Here is a 26,118-nt window from a genome sequence, read left to right on the forward strand (position 1 = left end):
GGAGTTGGTCTCACAGGAGGGGCCTACAGTACTAGCCAGGATTTGTTGGAGTTGGAGGTGTTGGTGAAGGCTTCATCTATAAGTTTTCTCTGTCTGCCTTACATATTTCAAAAATAGGGAGGAGTTGGCAAGATTTCTTTTTCCTTACAGTTAAAGGGAGGGGCCAGTGTAATGATCCAGCATTGCGGTTTAGCTGTTACTGTTGTAATGCTGGATATAGCCAAAGAAAGACAGTGTGAAACATAGGAAAGGTGTTCATAGAGCCCTTTGTCAACATGCCTACCAAAATATTTTGAAGTAGACATCTGAAGTTTACTATGTGCTGTTTCTAGGTATCAAATATAGAAAGGTATCAGTCTTACAGGTGTTAGAAGAGTAAAACTGATACATCCCAGGAATCTGAAGTGTTGCAGCACCAAGAATCTAGCCAAAATAGTGATTTTTTTTTTGTGTTACTATAAAAGATTTTTGTGATTTGTGTTTTTATAACTCTTTATTCCTTCTTCCATGTTATTCATTGTAGATTTTGGAGTGTGGATTTTGTTTTCTGGAATTTGGACTCCCCTGCTGTACTTTTGAATTCTTTTTCTTTCTTTTCCCTCTGATATGTATTGCTTTGATCACAAGATGTAAATGGAAGAGATGCTCTTGTTAGTCTAGCATGAAAGTTGACATCTGTTAGGCTTTGAAGTATATTTCCAAGTAAATTATAGAAAGTCTATAATCCTAATAAACAGATACACTTGAGATAATCAGTACTTTTAATAAGATAATTTTTCTAATTTCCTGGATGACAATATACTAGAACGTGACAAAAGAAAACTCTAAGTGAAATGTAATGACTCCTCTAATGGAACAGCTGAGCATAGCCAGCTTTGTTTTTCCAATGTGAACAGGCTTTGCAAATCTGTAGTGTTTATAAAATATGTGAGTGATACTGAGGACTGGAGTAAAATGTGGAGAGAGATTTCTTTCTTCGTCTTGCCAGTATTTAGAAGGAATAATAATCTAAACACCCCTGGGAATCTAGATGAAGAGCTGGATGGAGAAACTGCTGAGAGAAAAAAGTGCAGAGAATACAGGAAATACGTGATCATCGTGAGAGGATGGTCTGTAGGCAGTACTGTGCTTGGGCGTTTCTCTGCAACTGAGAGGAGAGAGGTGGGCATATATGCTACTCTGGCATCTAGTAACAAAGGGAGGGACTGTAAACTTTCTTTCCTTCTTGTCCTTTGTAGGCTTTTTACTCAATTCAGTGTATAGTAAAAGATGTTATTCAAGTGGGGTGGCAGTAATTAGTTAGATAATGGTGTTTGTGCAAGGATGCTACTAGCTCTTGGTGTTTGCCCATGTCAGTTCTATGTATTCAAAAACCTTCTTTAAAGAGAAATTTTGGGATTTCTAAATCCTAGGTGTACTTTGAGATCTGCCATAGCTAAGTACCAAGAGGTAACTACTACGTTAATAAAGATTGGCTTGCAAATCTTGATTTTGATCTTCTTTCACCTCACCTTGAAGTGAGGAGCAGCCCACTCTGGCTTCCCAGTGCTCTTTGAACAAGATTGATTTGACTCTAATGTTAATGTAGTGTTTCTTATGCATAAATGTGGGCCACTCCCAGTGAAATGACAGAGTCACAAGACACTCTGTTGAAGATTGTTGGTGAGATTTTAAACTTCCTATCTCTGATTTCTTCCTTTTTCACGGTTCTCTTTTAACATATCACCTTCCTAGGAGCTTTATGGTAAGTGTCTGAATGTATAAGCAGTGTCTTTTATTTCACCTCCTCGAGTCTCTCCTTATAGCAACATCTGGGAAATTCTTTTAATTTACTTCAATGAGAAATTACATTCAATTAGTCAGACATCAGCTTTTACTTTAAGTGTTTGACTCCCAAGTGAAGCACATATCATTAGCTGATATTATTTCAAAAGTTAAAATTTGTGTAGCTAGTACTCAAAAACTCAGTCAAATCCAAATATTTTAGTGACCATGCTTTAACAGCTCTTCTGATTACTCTTATCATAAAGAGAGATAATTGGACAGCATATAACAGTGCTGATTTTAACATCAATGTTTCACTTTCAGTCAAAAAAACACTGTTGCAATAAAACCCAGTAAAAAGAAACTAGGCCGATCTGTTCTGTTTGCTTTGTGTTTTCTGCTAGCAAGTTCCCAGTGCCTTGGAATGGGTTATAGAGAAGTATAACAGCAGGATGTGATCTGTAATTCCTGAACATTTTGGGTGGGGGTAATGCAAACACCCATATAAAGTCTTCTCAGGAAACAATCCGTCTTAATTTTATAGTATGCAATTTGGTCTTCTGCTTCCTCTATTGTTCTGTGGCTTTTTTCCCTATTAAGCACATCACCATGGTACATGAGTATCTACTGCATAATCTTTTCTCCACCTGTCCTGGAAGTATGCATGCGTAGAGTGGGAATTCATTTGCCGTGAAATGTAAATAGTAAATAAGAATTAATGTTTTGGCTTACCTAAGCAGTGGAAGGTATGTACAGCATAAAGTAGGGTTGGCACCCTAACTGTGTGCAGCAATGAGTCGTACCCTAGCAGCCAAATAACCAGTCTTGTGCACTGCTCTTCACCAGCCAGCTGTAGTCTGCTTGCACCCTATAATATTGCAATTCTTTCCATAGGGTTTGGCCATTGCAATTAGCATCTGAGAGAGGGAGGGGCTTGGAGATGCTGAGATACTGCTTTTTCCTCCCCTGTTTTTTTCATCTCCCCCACCCATGTGAAGGGATGTGGAGCCAAGGTGCTGGGGTGAAGCAGTAATATGTAGAAGGATGTGTGATTCCAAGGAAGGCAGGAAGCAGATGGGGTTATACTTGATTATGTAGTGGCATGTCCAAGGACAGCAGTAAAAAAGAAGAATATTCAAATGCCCTAATTTTCACTGTATTTCTATATTTATACTATATATATGACAGACTGAAAACCCATCTAAGCCCCATCCATAGACCTTTGAAATAACACTTGACGTTTGTTCAAGGAGTTTAGTGCTATGTGGCATCACAATACCTATTTTCTTGATAATGATATCAGTAACAGGTTATCCACAGCCTTCACCCTGTCAAGGGGTGCTGTTTCCAAGCTTTTACCTTCTCTAACAGCTCAGACAATATATTTTCACTCCAAAGAACTTCTCCTCTCTCCCTTCCAAACCAGAGCATTGGTAATCCTCTTTACCCAGACAGTGGATTAAAGCCACTTAAACCCTTGCTGGCCTATCAAAGTACCAAGGAAGTTAGGTTAAGATTGTCAATTTACACAAAATTATGCTTTATTTATATATATGTGTGTGTGTGTGTGTGTACATACATAGATGAGAGGTGAATAGGAAGGAGCTGCATAACAGAGGTGTCGGTGATTTGCTGAATCTGTGCAGTGAAACGTGAATACTTTAAACATGCCTGGAATTTGGAAAGTATATATACACGCAGGAGTATTAGTTGCATCATTGTAGTTAGATGACACATTTAATTGAGAGTTAATTATTGAGTTCATGTTGTAAAACAGTCTGCTCATCTGCTGCTACTCCAAAGTCCCAGGGTTGCTGTGTAAGTACAAAACAGCCATTTTAAGGAATAATACTGAAGTAAAGGTAATTTTCTTACCTTTTAGCTCTTTCATGGTAAGTAGTGCTTATTCTTCAAGCAGGTGCACTGGAAGGTACTGCCAGCAAACCCTGATGAGCTCTTGAAGAAGGGAACCGATGAATGTAAGATATGGTTATAATTATGTAGCCATTTGAAAGTCTCTTCCTTCCAATTATGCTATGTGCAACAAGGATTGTAAGCATCCATAGAAGAGACAATTTTCTGAGCTGCAAGGATTTATTGATTTATTATATTTTTCTCATCTCCATGGAATTAGTAGGGAGAATTAACTTCCACTTAGACTCAGACATCATTTTTCACCAGTGCGGTCACCCCCATTCTCTATCGAAATGTGCTGCTGAAATGTGGCAGGTGGTTGTGCCAGTAATTGTGTGCTACTTCATTCCACTTAGAGTGGAGTGGCTTTCCTCTCTCATCACTGGCATACTTCATAGCCATGCCATATTGAGTGAGGAAGGGCAGAAGAGTGGGCTCCCCTTTAAATTGCAAAGATGTGTTATCTTGTCATATGTCCCCTTAAGAACCAGTAACTTTATTTCTGGTTGATAAGTTTCCGACTCCAGCATTTTTTAATGACAAAAAAACAAAAACAAAAACATTTTTTAAAATGTCCTTTAAAAAAAAAAATAAACTGAACATGGCTTTGATTATTCAAAATTAGAAGTGGCTATTCTGTGGGCCATAGGCAAATTTCTCTTAAAGTATAAATACACTTGATCTCCTTCTGTGGCCAGTAACCATGCTCTGGTAAAAGGTGGCTTTTCCTTGGCCCCAGCTGTGCTAAATGCTGTAATAATTACCAGGATGGTTAAACTGAATCAGAGTACTTGGCTTGGAATAGAGGTGCTACAGAGTGCACTTTAATTAGCATTTTTATTCCTTTGATCCTGAGCATGCTTTTTATTGGCAGAAGTCTCAAGATCTGGTTTGGTTTTTATTTTAATGCTTTTGGAGGCAAAAATATAGGTGGCTGGTGAGATTATGGATTTATTAATGAGGTGGGTTTTTTTTAAATACAACCCTCCCAAAGGAAGTAAAATATAATTTGCATGTGTGGGAAAAAAAAAAGTGGTATTGAGCCTCAGTTATCGGCACTGCAGCATTTGTGTAGGTATGCGACCAGGAAACACCTCCTGGGGTGGCTGCAACCTTTGTAGTTGCATGGATAATGGTAATTGCATCCTAACTGCTTTCAGCATGCTGCTCTGGACCACATGGCTGTTGTTTGGATCTGTAGAAAAGGTTCTGTCTTCTTAAAGTGAGGAAAAGAAGCTGGAAGTGTGATTTGTTTGGCAAAAGAAAAGCCAAAGGTTTGTATAATACTGTAGCAGCTAAAGCTTTACATTCATGCCAGCTCTGGTCACTGAAACATGAACATCTCCTCTTGCGTGCCCAATATAAGCAGGTGGCAGAGCAAGCAGCTGAGCAGATGACTGATTGGATTCATGAAAAAGCATAACATTTATGCTGTTAGATGAAATGCTGAAGACTTCCAAACTTGCAAATGGCACCACTGCCCTGATTGCAGGGGAGGAGAGTTGAAATGCCTGGGAGGCTCTTGTCATTACACACCACCGAGTGAAGTGTTCGTTCACACTGCCAACAAACCCAGAATGTTAAAGATTGAGGACTTTTAGTAGATTAAACTACTGACTGCTTTCCTGGGATAGCCTTTATTAGGCTTGATAAATATACTGTCCCCTTTGCCCACACTGCAGTGGGATGCCTTTAATGCATTGTAACTGTGGCACGTGCATGCTGAATTGGGTGTAATTAGTCTCAGCTGGTTTTGAGCATTCTTTCAGTGATCTGGAGGAAGTGCTTCATGCACTATGTCTTGGAGATGACGTTAGCTCAGGTATTGATAGACATATTGTCTGTATTCAACTTGAAAATGGCTTCTATAATTTTTTTTATGTTGGCTTTGAAAAGAAGGTATAAAAGTGTTTATGAAGGAAAAAAACGAGGAGGAAAATATATTTGCAGTTCCCCTTACAAGACCTCTTCTCAGGTTTTCACTCTTCCTTTATGTGTATCTGTCTCTTTCCAGTCCTTTAAAACAGAGGAGGCTCTGTGTTTTCGAAGTTCATTCATATCTGCTTCGCCAGCAAAAAAAGATGTGCTAATAGAGACTGCAGAGAATGCAGCTGTCATCAAGGGACTTCCTATGTTATCCTTGACTTGACTAGATTACTTTTATCTACTCAAGATGGATAAGTAATTTTTTAAACATTTATGTAACTAGGTTTTAGGTCAATAGCAGGTTAAACGGTTTATTTAAGTAATCTTTCCTGGCAGAAAGTATGTGAAAGACCCCTTCTCAGTACTTTTACAAGATTATTTTCCTATCAGCATTAAAACAGCAAGCAGTCTCCTTGACAGTAGGCTTGGAAGATACCCATTATTTAAGAGACATGATAAAAACAGTATAATCTTTTCCAATACCCATACAAAGCCAGCAATTGTCTGTTTCTGTCATTCCACTTATTTGTGTAATTATACTTAATGCCACACAGATTTGAGAAGAAAAAGAAACTGTTGCTGCTGTTTCTGATTAATATTTTTCCATCTTGAGATCATATAAACAGTAAATGCCTCTTACGGCTATAGAGAGAAGAAAGGAGTATGGATTTGCAAACAATTCAGCAGAAGAGCTGAATCAGGGGAGAGGATGTGCCCTTTTCTGAGTCTGTCTCCTGTCCACTTAAAGTCATTATTCCTAAAGCTCATGGATGACTGAAAAAAATGCTGTTGTCATGTAATATCACTCCTGAGATGTTAATGATTTTACTAAACTAAAGCATGCAGTAAGTTTGCAGAGGATTTCAAAGGCAGGGAAATTAACTAGCTTTTATCTGCATATATCCAGGCTGTCGTGGTTTGCCCAGTTCTTCCGTGTCGCAGTCCTGGTGAAACTATTTACCTGTTTAGTGACCAACAGGTATTTAAATACCAAGATACCTGCCATACAGTCCTGCTTAGCATGACTGGGTTGGCCAGGGTCAAAGGCTGGTAAGCCCTTGCCCTTCATCTAATCCCACATGATAGAATGACCAAAAGTTGCTTGAAAATGCCCTTGGAAAGCAAGCCAGTGCTTTCAGGCTTTTGGATCAAGCCATTCTGAACTTTCTTTTTGTGAAAATAGCTAGCCAGATCACTTCTGGCAATTGCTGTAGGTCATCTTTCTCAGGTTCTGAATCCTTCTTGCAGCTTCATCCTGAATTCTTTCCAGTTTGTCAATATCTTTTCTGCAATATGGATGCCAGACATGGCTATGTATGCTTGTAATCATTTAATGCTGTGTGAAGTGACAGAAGCAGTCACAGGCATCTCAGCAATGTAAGAAAAACTGATTTTTTTGCCATTCCAGAACTGAGAGTAGAATGAGTTCATCCTAAAGATCTGGGCATGCTACCACAACTTTGGAAGAGTGAATGAAGAGAGAGTGTGGCCAGGGCTAGAAAAAGCTGGTTCCTGCATCTTCTCCCGCAGTAACAGGAAGAAACTCATCTCCAGCATCAATCCATAACTACCACTTAGCATTGTTTTGCTTAATGCCCCATTGCCCAGGATAATCTCAACTTCATTTGTTCCTCATAATGCTCCTCTGAAATGCTACAATGCTATTTTTCTCTTGTTTTTCCCCGGCTCATGTATTGAAAGATCTCATTAAGTGTCTTAGCTGCCACGTGCCTGCCAGAGTTTTAGTTGTGGCTTACAGTGGCCCTGAAGTCATTCTTCAAGTCACTGCTTTCCAGATTAGTTCACTGCCTTACAAGTTTAACCTGTGTTTGAAGAAGCATGGCCTTGCATTCTGTCACTGCTATAAGTAATGTCATTCAAAGAACCCCATAGAGCATATTTTTCAGTTCACTGTGAACTGACTTGCCCTTAGTCTGACTGCTATACCATTAGTTATATCACCTTCACCTCGACTGCCACAATGCTATTTTCTTCAATGTTACTTAAGACTATAGATTAGAGAAGGACTGAGGTCTGTCTGTACACAAATGATCCAGAAATTTCATTTGGTTCTGGAAGTCCCATTTTTCTGAAGTCTCTCCTATTTAATTGCAACACTTCTGTTTTGTGGGATGCATGCCTCCACTTCTGTTTTGTAGGATGCATGCCTCCACTTCATACTCCTTTCTGAGTAGAAAGGCAAATCTTCTTTCATCCTATGGTTCTTGTGTTGTGCATGGGGTTCTTACTACTGCAATGCAGTTGAAGATACTGCAGAGGGATATTTAAATTCAAGGGGAAAAAAAAGTCTAATTAAAATGAGGGGGAAATTATGAATGCATTTCTATTTTTAGGATTCATGAAACTTGCCTTAACAGAACCTTTGGGCTTAAATTAGTAGACATTCCATTTTTAATTGGAGCATTTTGCTGCATATGATGGTTTAAAATAAAGAGTGAGTTAATTATGCATTTATTTGAAAAGTAAAACATCTAAGGAGGCTACTGTGCAGTTTTGTATATGATAGCAACTGCATAGATACAGGAGGCAGAGGAACATCAGACAAATGACACTGTTGGGTGTCTTAGCTATGCTTTCTGGGTTCTATCCTTAAGCAACCAGGGTGAGACAAAGATTTTGCCAAACATGCAAAAAAAAATGTCATTTTTTTTCCTGCCTGTAAACTGTATATCCTCATGTGTGTCAGGAGTTGCAGAATTTTGCTTTGCTTATACCCCTTCCCATAGGTGAGCTTCAAGGTTGTTGTATCGGTGCTTTTTGTTGCTGCCCACGTTATGCATGCACTAAAATAAATAGGGATTTGCTGCCCAGAGAGTAATATCAGCTAGCTGAGGGGGTTTGTGTCAGCCAGCAAAAATAATGAGGGAAAGGGGGAAGTCATGGAAAGCTCTGTCGTAGTTGTTGCTTGATGGGCAGTATCCTGCTGACTAAAGGAACGCAGCTCCAGAGGCAGTCCCGGCAGATCAGGTCTGCTGCTGAGTCCATGTGATTTTGATTTCAGAAAGCTATTCCTTTTCCCAGTATGCTGGGTCTCAAGTGAGCTGCATCTGCACATTGCTGGTGGTTACTATACTAGAGGCTGTTCAAGGGAAGGGGAAAGAAGCATTTGAGTTTCCAGAACTTGTACATTTTAAAGTCCTGATGCACAGCAACCTCTGCCCTTACTGCTGCTTTGTCATACCACCCTAAAAACTGCTACAACAGTTAAAAAAGTTCAAATATCAGCAGATTGTGCTTCTGTTTTCTATGTGAGAGTGTCTGCTTAGAAAACCTGGATTGTAGTTGGTCAGAAAGGGAGTGACTTGTCATAATGCAATGCTCTGTTCCTGTTCTGGGTGTTATCTTCAGCCATGAGAGCAGGGCTTATTACTTAGCATTTCATGTGCTGCAGTATCTCCTCCCTGAATGCCAGAGCCATCAGAGAACTATTATTGCCTCCTGTACATGCTGGCAATCTCAATTACCACTTCAGCCCCAAAATAAATATACAGCTAATAAAATAAGACAATGAGAAGGAGAGCAATAGGCAAACTGGCAGGATTATGGTAAAAACATCTGCTGGGTAAAGCTTTCCTGGCACATTGCTGGAAACTAAGAGAAGTTCAGCTCTTCCAATGATTGTATAGCCATTGTGTTTAGAAAGCATGTCCATCAATCCAAATGACCTTTTCCTTGAGTGATTTCCTGGAGATTAAATTATCCTTTCAGTTGGGATGGGAGGCTAGAGAAAAATTCTCCCATTTTTTTACCTCCATAATGAGTCTTCAAGGCATGCTTCTGACTGCTGCATCAATGCAAAGGGATGTTTTCTTATTTACCAAGCACAAGCATATATTTGAGCTTGATAGCTGCAAAAATTGCATACCAAGGTTAGTGACAAGAGGTATCTCAGAAAGGATACAATATTGTGCTGTGAACATTAGCATTAGAAGAGGGAATACATGGATCATGGGATTATAGAGTTTGGACAGAATGCCTTTTTTAAAAAACTTTTATTCAGTCTGAACATACTACTTCCAAGTTTTACTGGATTCCACATTCTCTTAAAAATGGGCAGATTCTATTTGTTACAATGCCAGCTGTACTAAAGCATCTTCTCCCTCCTCAGAGAACTCTCTGCCCTTGCTACGTTTCTAGTCTTTCTAAAACATAATTAGAACAAGCTGACTTTATTCTTGAAGTGGCAACATAGAAACAGTGATATGATGTTACAAGCCACTTTACTTCGTACGGTTGTTCTTAATGGTGGTATTTGAAGTCCAAGTGGCAGGATCTTACAGTCCAATCTGAAGAACAAAGACGTTCAGAGGTCTTGAGCCTAATCCTCTGATCTTTTAAATAAAAATGCTGAGGTGTTAGTTTTGGTAGAGATGTAGTATAGTACAACAGCACAAGCTTCCCTGGTTTGAGGGAGACTCCTTGCTGCAAAGACTAGTTAAGTTTCTTTTCTCAATTTGGTTGTTTGCTTGTTTTTCTTTTTGTATATCTATCCTTGTTATTACTATATTGTAAGCATATTTTGAAAACAGATAAGCATCTCCTTCCCCCCCTTTTCCTTAGGGGAAAAAAAGAGGCAACAACAAAAAGAAAAAACCCAAACTACTCGATCATTTTAGAGATACCTTCACAATGACCTTTCCTTTCCTAACAATTCTGCCAGGAGGAAATCAAACCGAATGTTTCATTATTAGCCCTGTACTATTCAGACTATTCAAGGAGTGATTAATTTTTTTAATAATTTCAAGTTCAAGAGTGAAATCTTGGAAAATTATTAACATTACTCATGTTTAAAAAATGAGAACTTTTAAATGCAAATTGATATGATAATGCTGAAACTTAGAGGTATAATTTATTCTTAAGATATGCAAAAAAAAAAGAATTTTAAGTATGTATTTTTGAAAAGTTCAAACTTAGATTGCAGCTCTTGCAGATCTGAAATACATTGTCTTTTGTGGCATGCTCTTATAAAAAATTAAACATTATGTTGGCTAAATGGTAACAAATGAGCCAGTGTTTACCGTGGTAAGGAGTACATTGGGGACATAACCATTAGACAAGGGTAATTTAGTTTTAGCATTATCAGTTAGGAATACTGCAGTTGAGTGGAATATTTTATTACATGAAAACATCTGTAACCAATATATCCCTTGGGAAGCTTACGTGCCCTGTGATCTGTTTGGACAAAAATGTTTTGAATTTACGAGACTGTTCAAAAGCAAGTATGTTCAGCAGGCCGTGTCTCAGTCAATCTGGAACGGTCTTTTTCCTCTCTTTTTGTACCTCCTGGAAATTCCTGGGAGGTGTAGCAATGTTTCTGCATTCCAGGCTGTAGTTTTCAAACTCACTTCTTAACCTGTGGCCCTGAAAAAGATCGGGGAAATGTGTACAACTGTGCCTGCTCCCTTTACCTGTACCATACAGCATTTACACAGAATTATCTTTTCTATGAGGCAAGCTAAAATTACTGCGATTTTAGTACGGTTTGGATCAGAAAGCATAATGCCAACATCTGAAAATATACTTATCTTCTCAGGCCTTGCTCTGAACCTTTTCATGGCTGCTTGTTTTGGTTGGGGGTTTTTTTTTAGCTCTCTCCTTCAATGAAACCAAAATATGTCATCCCAGCTTAAATTTGCAAAGCAGTCGCCTGTCTCAGGCCTTCCTTTGGCAGGAAGACAAAGTATCCAGATGCCGAGGACCGTCAGTCAAGGCCCGGGAACTCCGCGACGCAGAAGACAGGCAGACAGACAGCCAGAACTTGACAGCTCATTAGGTACCTGACCTCCTGTTTAAATGGCTATTGAATTCTCGGAGATGTGGATTAATGCTTTCTTTTGTTCGGTGAGTTCAGAGGTGAGATCAGCAGATAGGCGTGCCAATTAGCGAGGGCTTTGCCATGGGGTGCTGTCCCCTGCGTGCGGGGCTGCGTGGCGGACAGTGCCTTAGCATGTTGCTTCTGTAGAGAGGAACCACTGAGAGAAACTGCAGCTTCCTTACCCTGGGGGGGAACCTATCATATTCACTCAGGATCTCACTGCATTATAACACTCCATAATTAGCGGCAAAACGCCTCATTTCTAGTGATTTGGTTACTGCCTACACGCAGCAATCGAAACTGGCCAGTTTTATGACCAGAGGTATGACTGACCAAACATCATAGGTGCTTTTTCAACACCAATTACAGAGGTTACAGGCTTCATGCCAGTAAGACCACAGCATTGCCTTTCTGGCATCACCTTCAGTTCACACTTCTTACATGCTGGTCTGCAGTCACTGAGGGCAAAGAAGAATAGAGGGCATTTCTAAGTCAAAAGATCACTTTTCTCTTAAGGTAGAGTAAGGTGGTGCTGCTTTTTAAGAAGTCTGCCTTCTTTGGGGAATATTTCAGCCACGATGGTGTCCATTAAGTGCTTTCTCAGTGCAAAGGCAGTACAAACCTTTACGGGCATATGATGCAGATCTGTGGGCTCTTTCATCTGTGTCGATAACACTCTGTTTGGGATTGGGCTGACTGCAAAACCAAGTGTAATTCATCCCAAAACTTCCATCTGTTTGAAAGATATGAAAAGTATGTGCTAACGAGTTGGTGGCAGTACATGTTGATGAAAGGCATAGAATCAGGAACAGTGCAAAAGTCTGTTTTGACCCAGCAAGGGAAAGGTGCTCTATGGAAGGCAAATTATTCCCAGGATGGAAAATCCTTCCATTTCAGTACCCTAAGAAGCACTTCTTGTCCTGCAAAGTGAATTTCTCTAAGACAATGTTCTTTCTATGTAAGGAGAGAAACAAGTGCAAAGACCCAGAGAGTAAGGATGTATTCTTCTCAGGATTTTGCCCCTTGTTTGCAAAGAGATGAGGACTTTATCCCAGCCCTGCAAATGGCATGTGTAGCATGACATGTATGTGTTTCACATTCTCAACAAAACAAATAAAGCTAACAACCTGGGAGGCGAGACCTGTAGGAATGTGACTTCTTGGATTTAAATGGTGTAAATAATAAGCCTGTTCTTGGTTGCTGGTGAGTGACTGGTCTCAAGAAATGGCCACCATGCCTTGCTGCCATACTCAACAGGATGGATACATCAGGGCAGAATGGATCTGGCTGCTCATGCTGGGTGACAACTGGTATTAGTCAAGAGGCAGGGATTATTATCTATTAAAAAATTAGGCAAAAGGTATTCTTCTGGGACTCTTTGTACCCTCTGAACTAAACATGAGTTTTACAGCAGTGCTTTATGCATGTACAGGACAGTCCCAGGGAAGGCAAGGCTGTTTTGTTTGTAGAAAGTTGCATCATTTTTCGTGGAGAAAGTCATGTAATTTGTTGTTCACGACAAGAAAGGGTTTCAGTTCTGAGATCACTGCACAATGTCTAGAAGTAGGACAGCATGTTTTGTCTAGTCGTTTGAGTGCACAAGTATTAGGAGGTAAAAAATTCAAGTCTAATGTTACTATCTGCACTCTGTTTTCAGCAGACAAGACATAGAGAAGGCTATGGGGGAAAGCACCCAAAAAAGGGGCAGCAAGAGTAACATAATGAGGGAAGGAAAAGGTGTGTTGTTTACTGAGGGAGGCAGATGAGCCTCCCATTTGGAGCAGAAATGTGTTGCAGTCACATTGTTATGTTGTTTTCACAGTGTGAAAATATCCCCATTGTTGCCTCAGAGCATGCAGGAAGCTCTTTGATAAAACACCTACTTAATTTTTTACCTTCTGTGCTGTAATTCAGCATTTAAAAGACAATGAATGTTCTCCTACCACGGATACTTTTTAGATCTCTGACATTTCTTTGGGAAGTGCTCTGAGTCCTTTTGTAAGTAAAATCAAACATGTATATATAAATCTAACCTTTTCTTTGAAAAGGTGTAAAGGTATAGCCAGAGAGAAATAGTTAAGTAGGATGAAAGCAGAGCAGCATCATACCAGTGACATGACACTAACTGCTTGCTTTTGTTTTACCCCTCTGATTCCTCTCACTCCAAGCCAAATAAGTGAGTTAAGGAATGGTATAAATTACACATGCTAAGTCTTTATTTGTTCTTAATGAATGATTTGCACTGTTCTTCTGTTGACATCATCTTATGTCACTGGAGCACTGTTTAACAAGAAGTGTGTAGTTCTGGTAATCCCCAGGAGGTCTGCACATTGTTTACCAAAACCCACTGTTTTTTAAAGAATAAATGTGCTTTGCCAAGGAGTCTGTAGAATGTCGGAATAGAAAAATGTTTCTTTCTGTGGCTGAGAGGACAAAGGGCATGTAGGAATATATAAGCACAAGCCTTCATGGTGAGCACACAGAGGTAATTGGGCAAACCATGGTGTTTTGCTTCTAGAGACAGGAGGGCAGTGAGGCCAGCTACTTTCATGAATCTTACTCGTAGGTCTGAAAAAGGGGTTTCAAAGGCACACCTCGCTTCTTAATAGCTCATGACAGATCTTGCTACTTACAGGAAACAAGCCTAAGAGGCAGTTCTGCTGTGCTTTGCTTTTCTGTTTCATCCAGATGGACAAAGTTGTGGGGTGTAGTTTGTTCTGAACCTCATATTGCAGACTGTTTTTTTTTTGCCTTGCAAACTTTCTGCTTAAACAGTTTAGTGATTATAAATGTGTAACAATCTGTGTTAGCTCTGCAATCCACTCGTATTAATGACTTTTCCTTTGTCCTGCTTGGCATATGAGGTTAAACAAATGAAGAGCTGTATTAATTATTCATCAGCTAATGAATTTCTTTCTCTGTAGCAATGTTTTTGGTTTGTAGATCTCTTTACATAAACTAATTGATTTTAATTATAATATTCCAAGTGGTTTTAATTAATAATTTAAATATAATTTGTTTGGGAAGTTCCTTAGTTTTATTCTGGGCATCTGGCACTTGAAAACAGAATTTGACAAAGACTTAACTTCAAAAATATGGAGTTAGTTTTCTGCAGCTGTTATCAAATGAAATTAGTAACTCAAAGGTGTGGGATTTTCTTTGGATGAAAGGTTAACCAAGTCCAAATCCAATTGTGTTCTAATCTAAATTTAAACATTAAAAAAAAAAAATGCAGAGTAGGGACAGGGAGTTCCCTAAGATTTTCACACCTCAGCACGGCTGAGAAGTGCACAGGAGGAGGGAGAAGTTAGTAATTGCAAAAGCAGTCCTACTTTTTATCTTAAGAAGTATTTTCAGCAGGTATGCTGATTTTACTTTCCATCCTCCCATGCTTTGGATAGGAGTTTTGAGGAAAGTTTATTCTTTGTTAGGTATGGATCTATCAAAGGTTTCAGTATCAGGAAACTACTGACCTTTCAGGCAGACTAGGGGTTTAACTCACTACAGAAGAAATCAAGGTGTGTCAGTTCAAATAGGAAGCTGATTTGCCATGAATTGCCAGAAAAGTGTCTTGGTTGTTTCCTATGCTAGTGTTACAGACTTTTAACTGCTGTGTGCAGAGAGAATTACTGCTTGTCTGTTACAGTTTTGCCGTGGATGAAATATTTTTATTGCTGCAGTATTACAAACAAGTGGGCTTGCAGTGGCAGAGTTTTATAATCCAGAGAGCATGGTGTAGGATGGAAACAGGGCAAGAGCAAATGCTTCTCCAGACTGGAGCAGCATCCTTGCCACAGAGATCCTGCACTGGGTTGTGCCAGTCACTGTCACTGTGCTGTGGCAAGGATGAGAACAAAGATGAAGATGAGGACAAGGTTTCCTGGTGTCACTGCTGCAGTGCCTAGCCTGCACCGTGGGGTCTGCCCTCAGACAGGGCATGAGGTGCTTCTCAGCCTTTCACGGAGCCAGTTTCAGCAGCTTTAATTACTTTGGTGGTTTGGATCGCTTTGCTTGGCCATTAAAATCCATTTCACAAAGAGTAGTATTGAAACGAGCAAGAAATATTTGTGGTGGTTGTGGATTTCCTCCAGGCCTACCGGAAGAGTAAATTAGTTACTGAAAACTTGACAGTTTGTCCCAAGTGCTTAACTCTTTCCTCTCTGGAAGCTGCGTTTTCAGAGGCAAGTGACTTTAAAAGGAAATAATATACTCAATGCTTTTTTACCACCCCTCCCCCCTCCTCTTTACGGTAGGGCTGTAATTGCAAAACCAGCCAGGAATGATTTGTTTGAAGAGGAAGTGTGGGAACTTCCTTTATAAATATTGCCTTTCCCTTCGTGTGGATCCAGATGTGGTTTCTTCTGCTAGTGGAAAAATAAAAGTATTTAAACGGAACAACAAGCACTTCTTCCCGTAGCTCATGTCCCATGTAAACATGAAAGACGTTTCATTAAAAAAAATAGGGGGGCGGGGGGGAGGAGAGAGAAGAGTGTTAGCCAAGGAAGGATGGGAGTTGATCGGCCCTTTGGATCGGCTGGCTGCCCACGGTCGGTGCCAGGGGCTGTGATCACAGGTGTCCTCTGCTCAGCAGCACCAGGCAGGTTAAGGTCCTGCCGAGTGGGGGTAAAATTAGCGTTTGCAGAACCTGCAATTACAGAACCGCAGAATGTTAGGGGCTGGAAGAGACCTTGAAAGATCAAGTCCAACCCCTCCCCAGAGTAGGATCTCCTTTACCGGATCACACTGTCGCTTTTCCACCCACCTACCCCATTTTCACCCTTTTTCCTCCCAAACCCACAGCACCTGGGCTCTTTTGGAGTCTCCTCCCACCCCAGGTGTGACCACTTTGCCCTCCCTGCCCACTCCGCTTTATAATCAGCCCTAGGAAAAGCAGAAGCTTCAAGTTTGCCCTGCTGGGCAGAGGGATCCTCTTGTCATCACTAGTGAGTCCCCGTGGTGCATACCGGGTGAATGGGAGTGGGATCTAAAGGCTGGGGGGCCTAGTGGCCCCCCAGTTAGCGTGGCCATCAGGTTTATTTCTGTCTTGTATCACTCGTGGGTGCTTACTTAGGCTAAGCTCCTCTGTGGTTAGCTGCTGCTTTCTGCTCACTTGTAAACCTGCTGTGACTTGCTCTGCAAGGCAGGGCAGCAGCAGCCTGAGCCCAGCTCCTGTGGCAGTTTGGAATGGTTTCTTTTTTAACACAGAACAACCAACATATGTATCTTTCATACTGAAGTAGCAGCAATGAGCATGCACCCTTCTCCCAGCTTAGGAATACCTTTGAAATTTTTGCACATGAGGAGTTTACCCACCAGAGGCTCAGCTGCACCTTGGGGAAGTATCTGTGCTGAGCAGCAGCAGGCAGATTAAGCTCACAGAGCAGGGAGCAAGTTTCAACCTTGCAGGCAAAGCTCTGGTGGACCGTGGCACTTTCCTGGGTTTGGTTTTGTGGTGTGTTTAAAAGCGGCACAGTGTCGGAGCCTACGGGTCCTCGGGTGTGCAAGTGGCCAATTGGCTTGGCTTGCTAACGTGAAGTGGTGCAGATGATGGGAATCAAGGCGGGGGGTCGGTTTCCCAGCTCTGAAGGATTCCAGATTAGGAAGACAGCTCATGGAGCAAGCAACGGGGGGAGGGGAGTGGGGAGGGATCACACTGATTCACTGAGAGGCACTGAAGACGAGAAGAGCCCTTCTGCCTGATTTGAAGGGAGACGGTGTTCTTATATTGCTGATAATTAAGCAGAGTCGCCTTGTTCCCTGATTTTGATGAACAAATGAGACACCCCCGTTATTTAAATTTCAGTTTCTGTGTCGTTTTCTGATGTGGCCAGCGAGAGGCACGGATAGGCCACTGTTGTGTTAATGAGAAGGTTCTGATTTTTACACATTTTTCCGTGGAAAAAATGAGATTTTCCTCAGACTTCAAGCCAGGCTTTGCAGTGATTCATTTTTTCAGCTTTAGAAACAAATAAAATAAAGAAAAATTGCAATGCAGTGGACTATACTGGGTAAAATTGGCACAAAGGAGACACCAGAAACTTTGCTGGTGTTTCTGTCTGGGCTCTGGCAAGGCTTGCGTGGCTCACTATGCCAGAAATCCTCACCTCATCTCATAGTCTGCTCCAGAGGAATTAGAATCCCAGTGGAGATGAAAAAGGACTTGAAAGTGATCTGTGGATATTTTTTAGTTTTTAAGTAAAAATTAAAAACAAAGCTCCTAGCTTTCTAGTGTGATTTGCTCTGTGTAACTATTTCTCAAGTACTTTCTTCTTTGTTCAGTGTCTTGCAAATGCCTTTAAACCCCTATAGCGTTCGGGATAAGCTCTCCATCCTTTTATGCTTTTCCTCTTGTTTTCCACACCAATCTTTGCTGTTATACTCTTATGTCATTTTTCTCTCATCCATGGTGCATTTTCTAGTTAACAACCTTTTTTGCCTTTTTACCTTCCTACATTAAGTGGTTTTTCCTCTCCTTTTTCACACTCCTACTGTCATGCCTGTTCATTTTCCTGTAAGGCAGGCTGTGTTTTGTAATCCAGGGAGTAAACCTTCAAATTCCACTGACTGTGTGATGAAGAGACTGCAGGACTGGGCGGTAGCTTGGCAATGTATGGGGAAAGGTAGTGAAGCCAGTTTTAAAGGAGCCTTAATTGCCTTGGTGGTTTGGATCACTTTGGTTGACTAATAAAATGCTTATTTCTAAGGTGAGTTGCACACCACTAGCAAGAGTTTGATATAAAAGACTTCATAGAGGTAATGTATTACTTCCAGTCAAGAGACATGGAGGACACTTGAAAATTAGTTTTACTAGCACTCTGTGTTTAAAAAAGCCTTCTTTTTACTTTTGTTTAAATTTCAGTGCAAGCCTGGACATGTTTGAGGCTCTCAGAATCCAATTTCGTGTAGTATCCTATTTCAAATGCAGGCCAGAGCAGATCGATCAATAATCAGTGCTCTCAGAAATAAAACTGACTGTGAAATGCCTTCAACTACATGAAGATGAAAGGAGGAATGTAACAGCAGATACTGATTTTCTTCTGAGATAGGAGGCTCTGAAACAGTGACTTTGGGTGTTGCACAATTTACCTTGATTGAGCAGTAATGGCCATGGGAAAACTTTGGTCATTTTTTTGTGTTCTTCAGTTAGGCATTTACAGCTGAATTTTTTGTGAGGCGGTAGATGGTTACTGTTGCTGGGGTTATTTTAAACCAAATTAGCAGCTGTACAGTATTTCAAGTGCAAAACTGCCTGTAAGGCTGAGTGTTGTCCTCAAAACGTTTTCTTTACTTGGTGTGCAAAACCCAATTGACACCAGAGAGATGAGATACTTGTTTTATTCTACCTGGCACCCTTTACTGTGCAAAACTGGGAAAAACAAGCATCTTGATTCTGTGCGTTGATTGGTTTTGCACACAGGGTAAAGAACCCAGTTTTAGGACATCACCAAAGTGACACAAGATTCCTAATAATTCTTGTCAGTGAATTGGTATTTTGAAATGATTGAGCTTCTCCAGTAGTGTGGAAGTTGCTGGTGAAGGCAAGCTAGTCTAACTGATCTGTGCTTATACTGTTGTTTTAAGGTCAGCACAAACCTAGATGACAGTCTTGTCCATTTTTCAACATGCCTCTCTATGCCTCTTCTGTTCCCAGGCCCTCAGAAACCAATAGAGAAAATAAATGAGGATTAGATAATCCTCTTGAATTGAGAACAGAGAGAAATGGCAATACCATCTTACGACTTTGAAGTAATAAGAAAGTGAAGGGGAAAATGAACTTGTCAGCTTTGGATAATTTTAAAATGTAGCTGTGCCAATATAATGTTGAATTCCTGGAAAAATAGGAATGAACTTTATTCTGCTGTCTAGTGGTGGTTGCTCTCCTGTCACCTGCACTAGATGATGCTCATGATGTGGGGAGCGTTTTTCACTGCTGAGAGACCACCGGGTTGTACAAACACAGGTCCCTTGTGTGGAGGCAGTGTGTCATAGTGGCTGGCCTTAGCCTCACGTACTATCAGAGCAAGACAAGAAGCTTCAGAGGAAAAAAAAAATCAGTGTCCTAACATGCTGAAAAGGTGCTGTCTAAAGCCAGCTGGGAGCGCAACCGTAAGCACAAAGAATGTCTGAACTTCTATTACAGTCTGCCCCTTGAACAATAAAGACTTGTCTGTCTGGGACCTTGAGTGTGATGTGCTCTTCAAAGGAAGACATATATAAACGTATTTTTAACTGACTGAGGCTACTTAAATGCTGAGGCTCATCAAAGTGAGAGTGTGAATGTTTTCTGGCTTTGCGTAGGAGGATGTTGGTTGCTTCTGTAGCCTTTCCTTATGTCAACATGTTAATAGACACACATTCAGGACAGCAGTTTTGGCCTTGCACTCACAGTGCAGTGGTCATAGGATTTCACCTTTGGTCTCCAAGGTAGCATGTTTTGTAAACTGCTTGATGATTAATCTTCAGCTGGAATATAAGTAGTAAGTGTTTACTCAATAATCAGAGACTGGGTTCCTGCTTGCAGGCAGTCTTTATTACCCAGGAAGCTGTGTGAATTAGAAATGAAAGATCTGCCTTGTCAACTTTGCAAGAAGTCCACTCTAGTCTCCTGACAGATGTAAAGAAAGCAAAGTGCCTGCTTCATAGTTGAGATCTCTCGGAAATTTTTTTTCTACAAAGGCTTAGTACTTAAATGTGAGCTGAAGGTGAAGGAAAATGCAGCATTGGCCAGATATCAGGGTGTACTAGTGTGAGATAGAGTTGTAAATACATTACAGGTTTTAGAGTTTTAAGCTGAGATTTGATATGACTTTAAAGTTTTAATAGTAAATTATATATCCTGTTTGCAGGACATGGTCTCAGTGTTGTAACTTAACTTAGCAGCACTGACATGTGAGGATCCATTTTTAAAATTAAGCTTGGAAAGGCAGTATGTGTTGTTAACCTACCTGCTCCGACCTATCCAGTGCACTGTGCTTGTTAGCTCAACAGCCAGAGAAACATTCCAGGGGTGTACAGAAGTCTGTATCTGCGCCATATGTTATGTGTAGCTGAAAGCTCAGGAAAATAAGGTCTGCGTCTGGGAACCGGATAGTGCAACTTTGTGTCCCTGACCTCGTGCCTGCCCTTTCTAGCAAACACAAACTTCCATCAAAGAAATGTGGTTTAGGATCCATTTTTTAGCTCTTGAAGCAAGCAAGCAAGCAAACAAAAAAGACATTCAGTACATTCTTTCATGTACTTAGAACAAAGCTGGCTTTAGGCGCTGCCATGCTTTGTTTCTTGCAGGTTCTGGAAGCCAAGATCATCTCAGCAGCCACATATCAGGACAGTGTCTTATCCAAAATTTTGCTTTTGGACACAACTGATCCACCTGAGTTTGTATTCTTTTTTAAATTATGGTATCTGAGACATCCACTCTACCGAGATGCAGCTGGTGTCGAGGGAGAGGGTGTTTACAGGATGGGGAGGTTGTTTACAGTTGTCTTATCCCTGCTGGGTTGTTGCCCTGTCCTGATGGTCTTAATTGTGTGACACATCTGTGGTGTCTTTGTCCTTTCATCTTAAAGTAGTATTTTGATTTGAAAGGCAGAAATTGTCATATGAAAGGTGAGAGCAGTTAAGTGCATTCAAAATGGAGTTGAGCAGGATAAGAGCTAAGTGAAGTCTAATGGCAGTAATTTCCCTGCTGTCCTCTGTGGATTATGAGGGGAAGAGGTCTCTCCTTTGGAAAAACAGCTCAGGGAAGATTGATTCCCCCTCTAGAAGGTGATACATGGCAGTCAAGCCAGTGGAGAGAAGAGAAACAACCTTGTTAGTCTGAAATTAGCTTGTGTAAACACCTCCTACCCTCTTGCTTTGTTTGTGCTGTAGTTTTTGTCAGCTTGAAGAACAGCTCTTGTATGTCATCTAGGCACTTTTGACTTAAGTCAGTTTGCAAAAGCCTCCACCTGCCAGAGAAGCTGTGATAGAAATGTGTACCTCAGTTACTGTAGTTCAAGCCATTTTTAATGGTCAGCTGGGCAAAGTCATGTCGTGAAAGACTAGCTCCTTACGGTGTTCCAACATAAGATACTGAAAAAGAGCTGTTGTGCTACAAGCAGGAGGTAGAAGGGAGAAACAAAACCAAACAAAACCAGGAACCATTGCAGCAGATGGTACCACTTGTGTCCATCTAAACCTAGCCAAAGCAGTGTGCCATTTGAGTGGAGAAACCTGGAAAATCTGACTCAGTCTGAATCAAAAGGGAGACAGTGAGTGAGATTTCTGGCTTGCATCCCAAGCCTCTTATGAAAAAGGCTTCCTATGTTGTAACAGAGAAAATTGAGTACAGTTTGGTAGCATCATTCTCTGACACAGCTGATTACCAACTACAGACTAGTATGCCTGGTGTACCCATGTGAAAACTGACATATTATAAGAAGTCTAGTTACTCTCTGCCAGTTCCTTGCTTATGGTTTCAACTATTTTCTCAATAAATAAATTTCTGATCATATTAGCAGAGGACATACCTTTATTACTGAGGGTATAACTAGATGGACACTACAGTCAGAGCTGGCAGCATTGGATTCCTTTTCCAGGCTCACAAACCAGTAATTTCCACACACTTTAGATGTTGCATCTACAAAGTTGAGATGTGAACCACCTGTGCAAGACATGCCCACTAAATCACTGTTTAGCAATGCTTGCAAAAATGCTCTAAACAACAGACAACATAGATATATAAAGGGAACGCCACAGTGGAATGAAGTCTTGTTTCCTTGCTGACTACTTCCACCTTCTTTATTCATGGCTGTTGTTGACAGTATTGTGATCTTTCACATCCCTTTGTACTTCTCTTCATTTCTGTTTTCCTTTATATGCTTAAGTTGCACCAGGTGTGTTCTTTCCTTCATCAGTAAGACATAGAAAGAAAGTTGCCATTTTCCTTAGTTAAAAGTCTTAAGGTTTTTGCCCATCTGTCTCCCTTGTTGTCTGTTTCATTTATACTCCCCTTCTACTGGGATTTCCCTCAGTCCCAGTTCAAGTCTACACTCTCTGGTTAGGCCATATCACACAGCTATGGTCTAAATGTCCTACTCATCTCTTCTTTCATGTCCCTTGTTTCATGGTTTTGCTGAGTTACCTATGTTCATCCTTCACCCAGTAAAGGAGACAGATTCTCTCAAAATATTTTTTCCCTGGGATGAGGTGAATGTACGAAGTCTTAAAGAATGTGTTACCACAGCAACTAGATATGGAAAATGCAAACAAGAAGTTAAATCCCATTGAAAATTAACAAAATAAACTTGGTTTAGTGCTGGACAGCCTCAAGGAACACAGAGGGAAAATAGAAGCCCTGCTGATATTTCTGTTGCACCTCTCTGGGGGGGCAGAGATACATAAGTCTCAAAGTCAGGTTCAACTGAGATGAGATGTCTTTGGAGAAAAGATGGTGGATTTTGCCAGGTGTTTGAGTCTGTCTCCCCAGGGAACTGCTACGCAATGATCAAAAGATCAAACTGTTTCAATGGGCATCACATGCATTGCTAAAAAGTAACTGAGAAATAATGCTAAGAAACAGGTTGGGGCATTCAACGCTTGTTGCATCTATAGACTAGGGCATTTTTTCAAGAACAGTTATCAGTGTTGAACAATCTGCATGAACTCTCTTTTTTTTTATCATGTTTTTGGCATATAGAGTGAAGGTGAAGAATATCAGATAGTATTTTAAACTTCCTTAGAGAGACAGACACTGGTTTTCTTCCATCCTTAAATGTTGGATCGTGGGAGGTGCTGAGTACTGCCATTGATAAGAGCATGTTCAAGCTCTAAGTAGAGGAGTGCCAAGTCATACAATACTCCATCTGTAATGCCAGGCATTCTTTCTGGTAATATATCAGTTGAGCTCTCAGTTCTTCAGTAATTAGTTGTACATCTGTGAGCAGCTGTCCGTCTGATTTATTACCCAAGTAGCTATTGAAATACAAAACATTGTCCCGTTTGCCTCAGGATTGAAAGTTATGGTGTGCTCAAGTTGTTTTTAAAATGTAATAAAATGGACTATATATAAACAATTTACAACTTTAGGGACGCTATAGATTATCTTAAATCGTTATTTTAAAGTTCATAAATTTAAGTTGATTGAGCATAGCTTAATGCTTATGAACATGTTTTTAATTGCTGACTTCTTTTATTTAGTAAGAAGATTGAACACTGTCCTGGAAAATAACTTGATTGTAGTGAAGAAGACATAGTGGAAAAGTGAATGTAAGTATTTAATAGCATGTGTCAATTGCTTATGTTTGCATGCCGCTGATGGTGGTAATGTTATATATCATGCTAAACCGGCAGCCAAATTTACCAAAAGCCCCACTTTGACATATCAGAAATGTTGTATCTGAGCATTGTGCACATGTATGTGATATATAAAGTATGCTGTGTGGTTTTGGTATGGGTCTGTAGGCTATATATATCTGAATGTTTTTAATGGGGGCGTGTCCTGTTAGTTATTTACATGATTATGAAATGTTCACAGGAAAAACGTCAACATGAAGTTGTAGCTAAGTGTCCTTTGGGAAAAACCTGAAACCACTAACCTTGTATAAATACCCATGGGGATCTTTAAATTGTGTTATGTGGACATATTTTCCATTTCCAGGGGAGTATAGTCTAACTGGGAATAACGCAGCCAGTATACAGTATTTTTTTGTATACTTGCTCCAAAGATGTGAGTTTATAGTAGAAGATGATTGCACTATGGATTGGCAATTCAATTGAGAGTGAAATACTGTGGCTGCAAGTTGCAGGCTAAGTGCATCATTGCTCACTTGAGGTCACTTTTTCAAACCAGGAGTCAGTAGTTCTCTAAGAATAAGAGCTTTGGTTCATTTTCTAGATCCTTTTGAACCTACTACTCTGCTGCTGAATAACCCATTAATTGTCTTAAAGTAATTGCTTTTCTTAACAATTATTATTTTCATAATAATGTGAGCCCCCTACTTGTGTACATACACATTTGTATGTGAAGCAAAGCTGCATCTTTGCAAGTACACCCCAGGCAGCTATGAGTGGCTTTGGTGTGCAGGGCAGTGATAGCCATGGACTTTTAGCTGCCAGAGATTCGTTCCAGGATTTTTTCATATTTCATTTTTCCCACAATCTCCCCTTCCATTTCCCAGAGCCTGCCTGATGAGTTTAGAAGGGGCCAACTAAGCCTTTCAAAATGTTGGATAAAGTACAGAATTCATTGCTTAGATGTCTAATAGGAAGGTTATCCCACCTTAAATATGTAGTAAGCTGCAACAGTTTTTGTTTAGCATTTGGGCTTTTATAAACCAGTCTTCTAAAACTGCTAACTGACCAATAATACTTAAGCACGGAGATATTACAGGAACATTGTGAAATACTGTGTGGTTTATATGGAGTTGGCTACTGATAAGGGATTGCTTGAAATTAAGATGCTCAGATTTGACAACAGTATACCTAAGACAAAGATTTACAGAGTAGGCTGTGCATTGACTCTCTACTGGTATCTGGCCCAGATCGAAACCTATTTAGGCTTATAAGATAGAAAGTCAAATCCCTAAAACCTGTCAGTGTTTACTGAGCAAAACAAAACTTGAAGGCATTTACTGGCACCAGTCACTTTAGTTGCTTCGTGGTCCTAAAAGTACATCTGAGGTGACCTTGTTCAGGCCAGTGGTACTTCTTGAACAATACCATGTGTATATGTGACAAGTTTGTATATGTAAAAGCTTTTTCTTGAGTTGCTTTCACAGTATCCTGATTAGCTTGATCTTAAGCTGTTTCTCCTCAGAAGCTTGGGGAGCGGTGCTGTTATTTTAATTTTCCATTTTTTGTGAAATAAGCAGAATATTGGGGACTTGGTTGTTTGCAGTTTCTGAGGTGCCTGTTTAGCAGGAAAGTGCCATTTGAGTACGGGTTGATTTGTAACAGATACCTGCCCAGTTAGAATGTCATTTGATAGAAGCATGTCTTTTACTTATTTTTGCATACATAAAGTGGAGCTGTATTTCAGGAAGTTGAGTAGTAGACTACTGCCAGCATGATTATTAGGTGGTCATGAAGCTGACAGGAATACACATCCTTGTGGAGAGGTGGATACTGGCACTTTATCCTTGATGTAAATACAAATATGATCTCAAATATTATGATATTTCTATTTTCTGCATTTAGAAAACCCAGTGGTGTTTATTAAAAAAACTTTGGTGTAATCAACATTGAAAAAGAAATCTGAAACTTGGATTTGAATACATCATGATAGTGTGGTAAGATAGCTGGTAGGATTTTTGCTTTGGTTACCCATGAACCTAGAAAGTGTAATAAAGTTGCCAAAACTTCCTCATTCTCTTCTAATAAACTTCTAGGCTGACTTTTCATATTGCTGAAAGTTGGGATGCTGGAGGAATGGTGATTTGCTGTCTGTCTTCACCTGGTGAATGTGAGAGAGGAAATGGAGAGAGCAAGAGGGCTTTTTCTCCTTTAAAAAAAAACAATGAAAGACTGGGGAAAATGTAAACTGTACTGGAGGTGCTGATAAGAATTGCATTGTATTATACTGATGATAAATCAAAATAAACTTGAGGCAAGGAGAAGAAAGGGGAGTTGTGTACCAGGCACAACAGAACACAGGAAGGACAGAGCACAGGGTGGGTGGGAAGAACACCCAGCCCTAACTA

The 26,118-nt window shown here is 40.3% G+C and overlaps 1 protein-coding gene across 5 annotated transcripts in view; it reads left to right on the plus strand.

Moving 5' to 3' along the window:
- PLXNB2 (plexin B2) overlaps positions 1 to 26,118 on the plus strand; it is a 273,275-nt gene that overhangs the window by 130,645 nt on the left and 116,512 nt on the right. For 2 of the 5 annotated variants that reach the window (XM_064142401.1, XM_064142403.1), the window contains one exon: positions 23,618 to 23,686. The exons of 1 other annotated variant lie outside the window; for it this stretch is intronic. In XM_064142401.1, the coding sequence (XP_063998471.1) occupies positions 23,685 to 23,686 (2 nt within the window). In that variant the 5' untranslated portion in view covers positions 23,618 to 23,684. Of the gene's footprint in view, positions 1 to 11,324; positions 11,399 to 16,297; positions 16,384 to 23,617; positions 23,687 to 26,118 lie in introns of those variants that run through there. 2 more of the 5 variants (XM_064142405.1, XM_064142404.1) reach the window with 2 other exon arrangements.

The sequence above is a fragment of the Pogoniulus pusillus genome, chromosome 4, assembly GCF_015220805.1.
Source record: "Pogoniulus pusillus isolate bPogPus1 chromosome 4, bPogPus1.pri, whole genome shotgun sequence".
In the NCBI taxonomy this organism is placed as follows: Eukaryota; Metazoa; Chordata; class Aves; order Piciformes; family Lybiidae; genus Pogoniulus; species Pogoniulus pusillus.